Source organism: Oryctolagus cuniculus, chromosome 7, assembly GCF_051225735.1.
Source record: "Oryctolagus cuniculus isolate XC-2025 breed Fujian yellow rabbit chromosome 7, ASM5122573v1, whole genome shotgun sequence".
NCBI lineage: Eukaryota > Metazoa > Chordata > Mammalia > Lagomorpha > Leporidae > Oryctolagus > Oryctolagus cuniculus.
The window spans coordinates 112,079,530-112,094,222 of record NC_142873.1 but is presented as its reverse complement, the minus strand read 5'-3'; the positions used below and the strand labels follow the sequence as shown (position 1 = coordinate 112,094,222).

Below are 14,693 nucleotides of genomic sequence, written 5' to 3'. Positions count from 1 at the left end.
TCTCTCTCTCTCTCTCTGTTCCTCTCCCTCTCTCTCTCTCTTTCTCTCTCTCTCTCTCTCTGACTTTCCAATAAATAATTTTTAAAATACATGGAAACCATATATTATGGAAAAACTATGCATGGATTTTGAAATCTTTGGTCACCAAAAATACACACCTTTTTTTTTTTTTTTTTTTTTTTTTTTTTTTTTTTTTTTTTTGACAGGCAGAGTGGACAGTGAGAGAGAGACAGAGAGAAAGGTCTTCCTTTGCCGTTGGTTCACCCTCCAATGGCCGCCGCGGCCGGCGCGCTGCGGCCGGCGCACCGCGCTGATCCGATGGCAGGAGCCAGGAGCCAGGTGCTTTTCCTGGTCTCCCATGGGGTGCAGGGCCCAAGCACCTGGGCCATCCTCCACTGCACTCCCTGGCCACAGCAGAGAGCTGGCCTGGAAGAGGGGCAACCGGGACAGAATCCGGCGCCCCAACCGGGACTAGAACCCGGTGTGCCGGCGCCGCAAGGCGGAGGATTAGCCTAGTGAGCCGCGGCGCCGGCTAAATACACACCTTTTAATTCCATTTCCCAAGAACTTTTAAAAGTATATGAGTCTCGGCCGGCGCCGCGGCTCACTAGGCTAATCCTCCGCCTTGCGGCGCTGGCACACCGGTTCTAGTCCCGGTCGGGGTGCCAGATTCTGTCCCGGTTGCCCCTCTTCCAGGCCAGCTCTCTGCCATGGCCAGGGAGTGCAGTGGAGGATGGCCCAAGTACTTGGGCCCTGCACCCCATGGGAGACCAGGATAAGTACCTGGCTCCTGCCATCGGATCAGCGCGGTGCGCCGGCCGCAGCGCACTGGGCAAAGGAAGACCTTTCTCTCTGTCTCTCTCTCTCTCTCACTGTCCACTCTGCCTATCAAAAAAAAAAAAAAAGTATATGAGTCTTAAATACTATGATCTTTTCTTACCTTTCTCAGCTATGAGAAATTATGAATTACAAGAGTATAGTCCCAATTTATATATTTAAATAACAGTTGTGTATATCAGACTAGAAAGTAAAGTTGGAAAAAAACTCAAAAAAAAGTAGTGTGTGTCTTGTAGGTGATTATATACACACATATACAAGATGATTAGGATCATACTGAATACAATAATTAGTATGTCTAATTAGCATTTTATACCTCATTCAAAAAAAGGAAATGTTAATTTAAATAATTGTTACCCATTTCTCTACTATATTAATTTTATCAAGCTGTAGAATATGCTCTACCAAATCCTAAGACATATTTTTGTCTCCAGCTCTAATTATCTTCATAGGATAGATTTCTAGAAGTGGAATTACTAATACAAACATTCCTCTTGATACACATTACCACAATGCTTTTCAGAAAGGTTGAGCCAGCGTACACCTTACTGTTTTAACCATAATATCAACCCTTGAAAGTTTTGAGTTTTATTTTTTTATTGTTGAAAGATATCTTGCAGGTGTAATAGCCCTAATCATATTTAAGTTTACAGTTGCTTTTGTTTCCATTGATTTAATGTAAAGCACAGTGGAATTCTGGGGATTTCCCATGTTGTGGGTGAACCCTTTCCATAGGTCCATCTTTGCCTGGCTCCTTGGAGAAGGTCTCCTATTAGCATTCACAGAGGGGGAAAGCCTTTGTTAAAAGGCCAGAAGAATCAGAGCAAATGTCGATCATGCTAGACTGTTTATATAGAGACTCGGAGAGGGTAATTAGCTTGCCACGATCATATTTCTTTTTATAAAAAAACGATTTATTTTATTGATTTGAAAGAGTTATGGGGGAAGGGGGGACGGAGAGAGAGAGAGATCATCCACCCACTGGTTAAATCCCCAATGGCTGAAATGGCCAAGGTTGGGCCAGGCAATGCCAGGAACCAGGAGTTTTATCTGGGTCTCCACAGGGATGCAGGGTCCCAAGTTGGGCCATCTTCTTCTGCTTTCCTAGGTGCATTAGCAGTGAGCTGAATCAGAAGCAGAGCAGCCAGGACTCAAGCCAGCATCCATATGGGATGCTGGCATTGCAGATGGAGGCTCAACCCATTATACCACAATGCCAGTCCTAAAGGTATATTTCCAGTAAGAGATCAAGTAAATTCAATCCAGGGCCGGCGCCATGGCTCAATAGGCTAATCCTCCACCTAGCGGCGCCGGCACACCGGATTCTAGTCCCAGTTGGGGTGCCGGATTCTTTCCCGGTTGCCCCTCTTCCAGGCCAGCTCTCTGCTGTGGCCCGGGAAGGCAGTGGAGGATGGCCCAAGTACTTGGGGCCTGCACCCCATGGGAGACCAGGAGAAGCACCTGGCTCCTGCCTTCGGATCAGCGCGGTGTGCCAGCCACAGCGCACCAGCCGTGGCGGCCATTGGAGGGTGAACCAACGGCAAAGGAAGACCTTTCTCTCTGTCTCTCTCTCTCACTATCCACTCTGCCTGTCAAAAAAAAAAAAAAAAAATTCAATCCAGGATTTTCTGGTTCTGAAATGTATTTTCTATTGAATACATTGTACTGCCTCGAAAGAAAAAAGGATAATTTGTGGTGTTCAGGTTTTGTTTGTGTTTATTTTAAGATTAACAAATTACTGGAATATATTTTAAAGTACTCTATAATCCCATTTTTAGAAATAATCACTGCATCTGGATACTTTTTAGTTCTTTGTGTATTTTAATCATAATTGATCATTTCTGTATATATGTATGTATATGTGTTAATGCAGTTTGTAACTGACTTTGTTAATTTTATTTCATATTAAGAACAAGTTGTGATGACATTAGCTATTATTATTATTGATTTCAAAATATTCCAATGTACTGATGAAGCATTAACTTACAAGTTCCAGTGTGGTGCTCTTATACGTAATGCTATAATGAACATCTTGGAGCATAACTCTTTATCGGTCTTTTCAATATTTCCCAAAAACAACTCTCAAAAGTCAGTTCCAGTGCTTTTTGAGAGGCTGCTGGAGTCCTTCAAGGGAGAGTGATCCAATGCATTGATCTAAGCCACTTTTAGAAGCAAACTCCAACTCATCCAAGATTTGTTCCTTCGGGCTCCTGAATATAAATTTCATCTGTGCCTCGTCTTACACATGGTTGCTTCTGATTAACAAGTATGTTCTGTCCATTGAACAACACACAGAAAACACATTAAAAAATGACAGATATTGGATTTGAATTAGAGCTATAAGAAATAAATCTAAACAAAAACAAAGCCATATTCTTATCCTTTAAAAATTATTATGAAAAAGACAAAGTTATAGGCAGTTTAAATAGATTCTGTACAGAAATGCACTCGTTGTAAAAAAAAATGCCTCCTGTTGCACAGATTTTGGTAACATAAGCTGAAAGCATCTCCAGTTAAAAGTTGCTCTGGTCCCTTCCTCTCTGTGTGCAAAACACAACATAAATTGTCTGGTACCTTTCTTTATGCATATTTTACCAAAATCCTGATATCACTTGAGCACCTACCTCCCTGAAGATCCTTAATACAAGCAGATACCAACAAGCAAAGCCATCTGGCTACGTTGATTCTTTTCATGATTTTTGTGAACTGTTGCCACATTAAACGCTTCGTGCAAATTGTTGCCATACATGTTAAGTACTGCTAATACATTGAAGGTAGAATTCATTAGCTTTTCAGGAAGGAAGCTTGTGGGTATGTTGCTCTGTGATAATTTACGAGTGATAAGGAGGCTTTAATTTCATCCCCTCGGGGAGGTGGTGTTTTGATGGTGGTGGTGGTAACTTCTTTGTAAAGACAGAAGATTTGCAGAGATCCTAGAATGAGGTGACTGGCTGCACAGATGTGAGCCTGGGAATAGAAATTCAATGCGGTTATCTTCTCGATTCCAAACATCTGGATGAAACCTACAACATCCATTCAATCAAGTGGGGATTTCTAAATCTCTAAACACTGGGTTGGATGTAAGCAAAGGCTGCATGCTTTTAAAAGGCTTCTCAAAGCCATGTGTTTCCCTAGCTATCTAACAATATTAATAACGCTGCCCCAGGCCCTGCAAACTTGTCGATACTCATAGATTTGTTTGAAGGAGAAACACTTCAGTATTCTCCAGCACTCCCTAGTGACCTTGCAAAAAAACAATGCCATTTACGTTCCTCAGTGAGTTCTGTTGTGATGGTTTCATTTAGACATTAGCCAATCTACATTCTAGCAGTTTCTGTAGTTTTTTTTAAGGAGTGAGTTGTTGTTGTTGTTTTTTTTTTTTTCTCACAGAACTTTTTTTTTAAAGAACAGTGCCATTGAGACTTGGGAAACTGCCTCAGTTAGGTATTTAGTCAGCTTGCTGTTTGCAACTGAATACTTTCTTGCACAGTTACCTTCACTGTCAGATGGGACAAATAAACAAATCCCAGTAAGTCTCTTGGAATGAAATTGACTTTTGACTCATTTTATTTTTAGAGAGAACCTGTAGTGCAACCAAGTATGTTGAGTTTCTGACAAGCAGAGGGCACATGAAGGTGCAGGTGGATGATGCAGCTAGGAAAGGCTGGGAGTGGGAAGTTCTCTAGTTATCTTTCTGGACTTTACAAAAGGATTTTTGTATCTTTGTTGTATAAATTATGTCTTCCTCTTGAAATTAATTTAACAGCCTCTTGCCTGCCATTTTCTTTCTTTTTTTATTTTAATTTTAAATTGCCTGCCATTTTCCAACATTCAGGTCTCTCATCATCTCATCTAAAATTTTACCTTCCCTTGGCATGTGGCCACATGTAATTTGCAAATTGCTTCTTTCCTCCTTTCCCCAAGCAGCTGTCCCCTCTGCTCCCTGCCCATGTCAGTTGCTTTTGCTGCTGGCTTTGGGAGCTGCGGTCCCTTGGAGTCTGTCACCAGTACATCACTCTCAGCCAGTCCCAGAGGCCACTTCTGCGTCCCCAGTGAAGCTTTTCCTGCTCCTCCCGCCAGCTGTCACTTTCCTGTCCTTTAACACCCCCGCCAATTTTTATTTGTATTACTTGTAAGCACTCAAATGTTCATCTTCTGTACTTCTCTCTCCCCAGTAGACTCACACTTTGAGGACAGTGGTATGTCTCACCTTTGTGTCCCCCATAATGCTCCGTATGGAGCCTGACATATAGCAAGTGTTGAACTAAGTATCTTTTGGAGAAAGAGAGGGGGAGAGGGAGAGGGAGAAGAAGAGAGAACATATGAAGCTGTTAAAATATTCCTCTCTAGGAGTGGGTATTGTGGCACAGCTGGTTAAGTCTCCATTTGGGATACCCATATCCCATATTAAAGTGCAAGTTCAAGTTCAGCTCCTCAGCTTCCTGCTAATGTGCCAGGGAGACAGCAGATGATGGCCCAAGTGCATGGCTTCCTGTCACCCACACAAGAAACCTGGATGGAGTTCTTGGCTCCTGGTTTTTCTTGGCCCAGCCCCAGCTGTTACAGGCCTCTGAAGAGTAGAGAGAAGATCAAAGTCAGTTTCTCTCTCTCCCTCTCCCTCTCCCTCTCCCTCTCCCTCTCCCTCTCCCTCTCCCTCTCCCTCTCCCTCTCCCATCCGACTTTTTCTCTACCTTCAAAATAAATAAACACATGTCATAGTGATGGAATTCAAGGGAAAAGAAAATTTACCACTCCCCTATATTTGCAGTCTTTGGTAGAACAGAAGAGGAATTTGTCTCCAAACTGCCTATTAGTTTGCAGGCTGCACTTCCAGGGTTTAGGCAACTTCTTTGTTTCTGGAAGTAAATTAAGAACCTCAAGGCTCTGCTAGTAGCCAAGGAGCAACCAACCCTGTGTTCTTTCTGCCACTACTCAAGGCCAGAGAGCTTGGCTCTCATCACTCAGCAGGTCAGTTCCAAGAGAGAGCAGGCCCCAGCCCCTCTAGGGGCGCCTGCAGGCACGTTGAGACATCTTTGTTCAAGGCACTCTCCTTTCATCATCTCTCTCTGCACAGAAATCTCTACATTTTCTCCCATGCTGCCTTTCTATGACTGGACATATTTCAATGGTTGCTAAATTTGAACTACACACTGAAACTGCCTACTCTCAAACAAGCAATGCAGAGGCTGGCACTGTGGCATATAGCCACTCCCTGCAGTGCCGGCATCCCATATGGGCACTGGTTTGCGGCCACTCCCTGCTATGGCCTGGAAAAGCAGTGGAAGATGGCTTGAGTGATTGGGTCCCTGCATCCAGGTGGGAGACCCTGTGGAAGCTCCTGGCTCCTGGCTTCAGATCAGCCCATCTTCGGCCATTGCAGTCATCTGGGGAGTGAACCAGTGGATGGAAGACCTCTCTCCTTACTCTCTTTCTCTCTCTCTCTCCCTCTCTCCGCCTCTGCCTCTCTCTAACTCTGTCTTTCAAATAAAAATAATTAAATCTTTAAAAAAAATGCAGACTTATACTTCCTACCTTTTCAGATTTGGATAATTTTATTGTTATGGCTTTTATCTTAAACGTCAGCTGACACAGACACAGATGTTTTAATACCTTAATATCTTCCTTAGACATACTTTTGCCAAAGATAAGAAACACCAAGCATCTTCATTCAAAACCCTCTGACAATGATCTTTTTTTTTTTTAAGATGAATTTATTTTGAAAGGCAGAGTTACAGAGAGAGAGGGAGGGAGGGACACAGAGAGAGAGGTATTTCATCTGCTGGTTCACTCCCCAGATGGCTGCAATAGCCGGGGCTGGGCCAAGCTAAAGCCTAGAGGCAGAAGCTTAATCTGGGTCTCCTATGTGTGGTGGCAGGGGCTGAAGTGCTTGTGCCACTTTCCACTGCTTTCCAAGGCCATTAGCAAGGAGGTGGATCGGAAGTGGAGCAGCTGGGACCTGAACTGGCAGGGGATGCCACAGTCAACGGCTTAACCCACTGTGCCACAGTGCTCTTAGCACCGTGCTCAGGCATAACTGTGGAGTAATTCATCTGGAAACATCATAATTCCTGTATCAGATGTGCCCCTTATCCCTTCTTGTTCAGGAAAAGAACAAAAGAAACCAGCACCCTAGGAACAACAAAGCTGGAATTGTGTTTGGCTGGCGGGCAGTCAGCCACCTTGACTTCTCAGGAGGTGGAGGCTGAGTGTTCCCAGGGACACCCGCAGGGCTGTGACAGCAGTGCTGATGGATCGCCCTCTGCACCCCGCTCCCTCATGGAGACCCATACCCCCCGGTGTCCAGCATCTTCAGCGGCTCTGTAACGTGATTGCTCTCTCTCGAGAGGGAGGCTTGATCTTACAGACAGGGACTTGTGTTGTGCCAAGCGAAGGAACATGGGATTAGCAGAGCCTGTGAGAAAGGGGAGGGGAACCCAGAAAAACGGGTGTTTCTGGGTGTGAGACCAGATTCGGGTTTGGGATTTTGTTACTGCCATAGTGAAGGCCACACTAAGACTTGGAAAATGTGAAAAACTCCATCAGAGAGAGGAAACATCTGTTGAGATTAATGCAAATAATGCAGGCAGAAGCCTCTTACAGGAATATTCTTCCATAATGCTAGGAAAATGGCCCCTAGCAATATTACTAGTGTAGAAGATGACTGCTAAAAAAGCAAACACTTTCTACTTCACAAGCAGCCAAATAATGAATAATTTGATTTCTAATAGAATGTTTGCCACAAGGACTGTTGCAATGAGATTATATGGCCAAATTGATTTTCCTATTGACTTTATCAAAAAGTCATCAAGTACTCCTGAATCTCTCCTCCAGAATTCTCAAAATGTCTCCAGTAATCTCTGCAGAAAATTATTTTCTGAATTTCGTGATCTCCCAAAGCTTTTCCCGTGGCATTTGATTATTGCTGTTGTAAATAAGGCGAGAATTATAATTAAGAAAGAGATAAATGTGATATAATATCCTGGTAAACACAGTTACGTGCAATTAATTACCATATTGCCCCTTTACTTGATTTTATATTCATTTTGAAAGCTCTTAACTGTGCATGTATAATTGATTCACTATGGTGTGTATGGTTGGATTTTTTTTAGTATTTAAGATTTTTTTAAGATTTATTCATTTGAAAGGCAGAGCGACAGAGTCAGACGACAGGCAGAGATCTTCTATCTTCTGATTCTCTCCCTAAAATGGCCACAACAGTTGGAACTGGGCCAGGCTGAAGCCAGAAGCCAGGAACTCCATCTGTATCTCCCATGTGGGTGGCAGTAACTTAGCTACTTGAACCATCATCTGCTGCTTCCCAGGGACGTTAGCAGAAAACTGGACTCAAACTGGCACCCCAGTATGGGACGCAGGCATCCCAAGCAGCAGCTTAATCCACCGCACCACAACACCCACCCCTGTAGTTGTTTTAATAAAAGGTTTAACTTGAGGTTTTGTTCAACAGTGTAACTCCCTTATCCCATGGTTTCTTTGGAAAAATCAAATTGAGCTACGTCATGTCATTTCTGGAACTACATCCTGTTACAGGTGATCCCCTGCCTTTTGTAACTGTAATCTTGGAAGATGAGTCAGGGTGGCTTTTTTCCTTCCCTTCTTTTTCCCAGAAGCCAACTTTTTTTTTTTTTTTTTTTTGACAGGCAGAGTTAGACAGTGAGAGATAGAGAGAGACAGAGAAAAAATTCTTCCTTTTCCGTTGGTTCACCCTCAAAATGGCTGCTACAGCCGGTGCACTGTGCTGATCTGGAGCCAGGTGCTTCCTCCCAGTCTTGCATGCGGGTGCAGGGCCCAAGCACCTGGGCCATCCTCCACTGCACTCCCGGGCCACAGCAGAGAGCTGGACTGGAAGAGGAGCAACCGGGGCAGAACCAGCGCCCCAACCGGGACTAGAACCTGGGGTGCTGGTGCCGCAGGTGGAGGATTAGCCAAGTGAGCCACAGCACCGGCAGAAGCTAACTTTCAATAGAATAAATTTCCCTGGGCACCATTTATCCCAGTCTATGATCTGAGTACTTCCAAATTCCTGGATTTTTGTAGTGTAATACCCCCCCACACCTTTTGAATGCAAACACACCAGCACCTCTCTCACCATTGCTCTCTTTGCTGGGGAGGTGGAGGGGAAGAGTGGAGCAGTCCTAGAAGCTCCTGAGAACATTCATTACAGGTCTTCTGGGGGTTCTGAAACTGAGGCTGCAAGTTTTGTCCAGTGATTGAAGAAGACAAAATGCCTGCCTATTGGCCTCATAGCAGTTTTGGGGTAGCTGAAAATTGTTACTATGCTGAACCTCCTTTCAGATGCAGCATTTAGGTCCAACAAAATAGATAATGGGATGTAATGCAGATATTTTTTCAGGTTTAATAAGCTTGCTCTGGTCTGTGTGCTGGCATGTGTGCTGAGATAAAGTCATGTGCTTCTCCGTGTTATCACCAGCAGGGTAAAAATGTCCGAGGATGGGTGGGCATTTGGCCCAGTGATTAATGCGCCCACATCCCATATTGATCTGATACCCAGCTCTAGCTCCAGACTCCAGCTTCCTGCCAGTGCAGACCCTGGGAGGTAGTAGCAGTGATGGCTCAAGTAGTTGGGTTCCTGTCACCCACATGGAAGACCTGAATTGATTTCTCAGCACCCAGCTTCAGCTGGCTCAGGCCCAGCCACTGTGAACATTTAAGAAGTAAACCAGTAGATGGGAGTGTTCTCTTTATCTCTGTCTCCGCCTCTCAAATTAAAAACTCTCCATCTCTCAAATTAAAATATATATATGCATGTATAAGAAATGCTGCTTCATGACTGTGATGAGCAGTAGTCCAAAACATGCCATTCTCCAGTAGCATCAAACCAGGGACTCATGTTTAAACATTTGCCATGGATTGTTTAGTCTTGGTACCTGCACATTCCCTTCATTCTTCCTTGTGCCGTCTATCCTACCTACGTATTCATGTGCGAAGGAGCCTTGTCTTCCTAACTACTAATGGGTTCGTAGCTATCTCCTCATCCCCACATCCTCTGTGTTCTAGGAGCAAGTGAATCCACTACAAGAGAATCACAGTCCACCATTTTCCATATATGACTGGCTGTTAATATTTCCTACAGCAGATCAAAGTAAAGCCAGAGGCTGAATGAAATATGAAATAGAAAATATGCTATTGTACTTCAAAAAAATTAAGTGCCTCCCACTCCCATGAGTGCAAGGAACATGTAGAATGGCTCAATGCAGAGATGTTTCTCAAATCTGTTCAAATTAGTTTGACATAGGATGGGCCAAGGAGGAAATCAGAGGTCATGTTGCTAAATGGTACGACACATCATACATTGAGATCATTTTGCATAAAGTCATTACTGGGTAAATCCTCCTAGAACAAATACTTCTACAGCAGAAATCTCTTAGGAATATATTTCAGAGGTCCCTGCAAGATCACCCTTGTGGTTTGACAATGCCACATGTACATCACTGTGTCCATCCCAGATCTGTTTGATGCCTTAGTCCTTACCAAAGACCACCAACAGCACTCAGGCTAGATTGGTGGAAATTTTACTCCAAGAAATGTTTAACAAAGAAAACACAAACTATGAGCAGTTTCTGTAAAAGAGAAAAATCAAAGTACGAGGAGCACATGATAGCAATAAGAAAAATTGGGCAAGATTTTGGTATTGTTGCCCCATTTATCTGTGTTTTTAAAAGTTGCAAATTCCTTTTTTGTTCTACCATTTATTTATTTGAAAAGCAGGGTAACAGAGACAGCGAGACAGCGAGACAGAGAGAGGGGTCTTCTGTCTGCTGCTTCACTCTGCAAGTGCCCACAATACCTAGAGCTGAGCAAAGCTGAAGTCTATATCCAGGTCTGCCACATGGGTGGCAGGGACTCAAGTGTTTGAGCCATCAGCTGGTACTTCCCCAGCACATTGGCTGGAAGCTGGATCAGAAACACAGAGTAGCCTGGACTGGAACCAACCACACCAGTGTGGAATGGGTGCATCCCAAGAGGTGGCTTAAGCTGCTGTGCCGTAACACTCCCTCCCTTTGTCTTTTCCATGGTGTCTACCTGGGTCCAGTCCAGGAACTTAGGCTTCTTAAAATTACTGTTGAAAAATTTGAAATGATTTTAGTAGTCGAAAGGCTCTAGTACAAAGAAAGAATGGGAAGAAATATTTGGGTCTTGTGGCAACGACATGATTTGCAGGAGGACAGAAGCCAAAAGGTACCTTTGGGTTTATGAGCCAACAAAACGCCACCACCACTGAATTTTTCCTCGCTCTAGTGAAGCTCTCAACTATAAACATAAAAACCAACAACCAAAGTACTGTGGAAAGGACAGTAAACTCAAGTGTGACACCTAAGGCCCATTGTGAAATCTTGGTTTACACCGGGCCTCGAACGTTGTGACTGAACAGAAGGCGTTAGGATGGGAAGATTGCAAATGTTTGTATTTTACGCACATTTTGTGCACTGAGAAGATTCTGGACTCTCTAGTGGGCCTGCTCTAAATGGATTTCCACCTCCCTCCTGGAGAACCCATTAACTCTACCTATAAAGCCTCCCGAGCCATCTCGAGCTGTAGGGGCCCAGAACCGGCTCGTGGTTTTCAGGAGTGTAACGGTGTGAAAAGCAAGGTTGTAAAATGAACTGCTTTCCTCCACTTCCTAGCTAATTTCTTTCTCCCGTGCTCTAAAGACTAGAACATCTCTTTCTGACCCCAGAGCTCGTGTTTAACATGGCAGGTATACTTTGCAAACGTCCTGCATGTTCTAATTTGTATGAGAGGAGAAAGCCCATCAGAGCACCAGTTTGACTTGGTTTTATTCCAGCAGTCATTGGAAGCCAACACCCGCCCTGCCCCCACCCCCGCACCTCTTTCGGGCTGTCTGAAATGCCCTCCCCAGCCAGATCCCTCCGCTAGCTACAGTGTTTGCACATTTCCGTGTTAATCAGCTGCGTAGGCTCAGAGACTGTGTGTTTTGGTGTTGTTTGTGTGTGCAATCTCGTGCCGCTTCCTGAACGCATGTGTCCCTTCCCTTCACAGCCTACTCGACACCCAGCACCTCCCCCGCAAACCGATTCGTCAGTGTTGGACCACGGGATCCAAGCTTTGTAAATATCCCTCAACAGACACAGGTGGGCCGCTCTCATCTTTTCTGTATGTGGTGCAGCTTGTTTTATTCATCAGGTGCATTTGAACTTGTCTTTGGGCACATCAGGCCGCCTCTCCCAGCCCCTCTCAGTCCCTTTCCTCCTGACCCCACCCCACCCTCCAGCCCTTCAGCCACATTTCTGTGTGTTCTCAGAAAGCCGAGAAAACGTTGCCTGCATTTATTTGCTTCTTGTCTGGAAGGAGTGGAAGAGGAGAACTGCTTTTAGAATGGCAAGAAAAGGTCCCCAGTGCACTTCTAGAATCCGCAGCGACAGACCCTGAAAAGAAGTATCTGGCTCGTGGTGATGTCAGAGGGCATGCCGGGAGTGGGGAGACCATCCACTCCCCCTCTGCGTATTAAACGGTCCCCAGGGACCTGGCAAGCTTTCTGAAAGAAAGAAGGGAAAAAGGGCTTATGGGCCCTGTTAGTTGCTGCTGTTGGTCCAGAAATAGAGGGTGTTTGTTAGTGGGGACTACGGCGCCTGGCGAAGCAAGGTGCAGGGAGGGAGGAGTGTGTGGCTCTAGTGTGGCTTTGGAGGCAGGTGGTTGAGGGAAGAGCCTGCTGGGACATCTGCAGCTTGTCTGTCAATAGCCGGTTCTGTATTTTGTACTAGAATGGGTGAAGGAGAAAAGGTCTCATGAAAAGTTTTGGACTGGCTGCTGTGCGTTGAGAACCAGTGAAAGACTTTGGGGCTTCAAAGGTAGCATATGTGGAGGTATTTGGATGTTTCGGAAGTAGAATTGGATTCAAATGCTGAAAGAGACTGCTGTCCGAATTCCTAATTAGGACATGACCGTGTATGATCGTCATTGACACAAGCAAAGTATGTTCTCCACAAGGCTCTCAGTGCAGTGTTTGAAAGAATTCTCTGAGCAATTTTGCGCAGATGCCTGGGTGTGCAATCTGCAGGCGCCTGATTTATAACTGTTCATCTGTTTGTAAACTATGGCCAGGTGCTTAGGAGCAGCCTACATTTGCCTTCCTGGGTCCATTTGCTCCCTCCCTTTAGTTTATTGCGATGTCGACAGCACAGGTTACACTGCAGTGGGTCTGAGGCCTTCCTCACACGGAAGCAGGGTCACAGAAAGTACAGCACCAGCACCAGCCAGCTGGGAGGAGTGGGGAGCCGAACAGGGAGGGAGAAGGTTAACTCTTGCATTTCCCACGTTGGAGGGTTCTTCTTAAACTGGCTTCCCCAGGGCATCTGGGAGGAAACTCCGTGGAGACCTCCTCCTGTGAAATCCTTGCCGCGGTTTATTCTCCCGTACCTGCAGATACTCCGGTCCTTTCCCGATGAATCTCAAGTTACATAACTGCCTCAGGATTATTAAAATAGGAGAACACAATGAAATGTCGCGCTTTTGGCTTCGTGCTCTAGCTCCACACAAGAGGGAGGCCGGGGGGCTGGTAGGGTTAGGATCACCTTCCTTTTCTCAAGACCCTGGTCCACACACCCAAGAAGAAAGCAGCTTGGAAATGTCTGTTTGCGTTTTACCTAGGACTTCCCAGGAAGCCGCGAGCCACAGCCCCGAAGTCGTGCCTTGTGTTCCATTCAGTTTATTTCTCTATAATCAAAACATATAATATTCCGATATGGCTTTGTCTCACAAACGCCTTATGTAACCCAGAAAATGAGTCTTCATGATGCTGACCACAAAAATTCAATTCTTAAAAGTCCAGATTTTCCACGCATCTGTATGAATGATGTCATGTAGGTCCAACACTGGCATCTGGAACTGAATTTTTTTGGTTTCCGTTAAATATTTGGCATTGTGAGGACAATGTAGTGAGTGTTTCTTACCACAGTGACACCTGCCATATTTGGCCGAAAGGAAACCATTCCCAATTGTTTTATGAGAAACTATGCTGATGGAGTTGTCAGTTTCTTTTTTTTAAAGTCATATCCTGAGGTAAAAGTTATATGCACTAAATATTTTAGTTTTAACATATATATATAAGTGTGTGTATATATACTATTTTTAAAGTAACTACTTTCTGGAACCATTAAAAGTGTTAGATATATAAAGACATAGATAATAAGGTTAATGATATTCATGGAAAATAAGCTGCCTTTTAAGAGGACACCAGTTCAGAAGAGCATTTAAAATATGGAATTTTTAACAGGGATCACATTTCAGTTAAATTTCAACACTTAAGAATAACTGTGTATTAATTACAGAATTAAACCAGTCATATTAAGTAGAACAGACAAAAAAACTACTAAGAGGGATAATGTATTAAGTTGTTCATTAACAGTCAGGGTTATGCTGATCAAGTCACCGTTTCCCATAGTGTCCATTCCACTTCAACAGGTTTCCTTTTTGGTGTTCAGTCAGTTGTCACCGATCAGGGAAAACATATGGTATTTGTCCCTTTGGGACTGGCTTATTTCACTCAGCATGATGTGTTCCAGATTCCTCCATTTTGTTGCAAATGACTGGATTTCGTTGTTTCTTACTGCGGTATAGTATTCTAAAGAGTACATATCCCATAATTTCTTTATCCAGTCTACCATTGATGGGCATTTAGGTTGGTTCCAGGTCTTAGCTATTGTGAATTGAGCTGCAATAAACATTAGGGTGCAGACCGCTTTTTTGTTTGCCAATTTAAATTCCTTTGGGTAAATTCCAAGGAGTGGGATGGCTGGGTCAAACGGTAGGGTTATCTTCAGGTTTCTGAGGGATCTCCAGACTGACTTCCATAGTGG

General features: G+C 44.3%; 1 protein-coding gene across 26 annotated transcripts in view; it reads left to right on the top strand.

The window, feature by feature from the left end:
- The window catches only part of NFIA (nuclear factor I A), a 620,032-nt gene that overhangs the window by 566,580 nt on the left and 38,759 nt on the right, over nt 1-14,693 (top strand). For 17 of the 26 annotated variants that reach the window (XM_051857696.3, XM_051857695.3, XM_070078406.2 and 14 more), the window contains one exon: nt 11,878-11,969. The exons of the other annotated variants lie outside the window; for them this stretch is intronic. In XM_051857696.3, the coding sequence (XP_051713656.1) occupies nt 11,878-11,969 (92 nt within the window). The remainder of the gene's footprint in view (nt 1-11,877; nt 11,970-14,693) is intronic. 26 annotated transcript variants of the gene reach the window in all.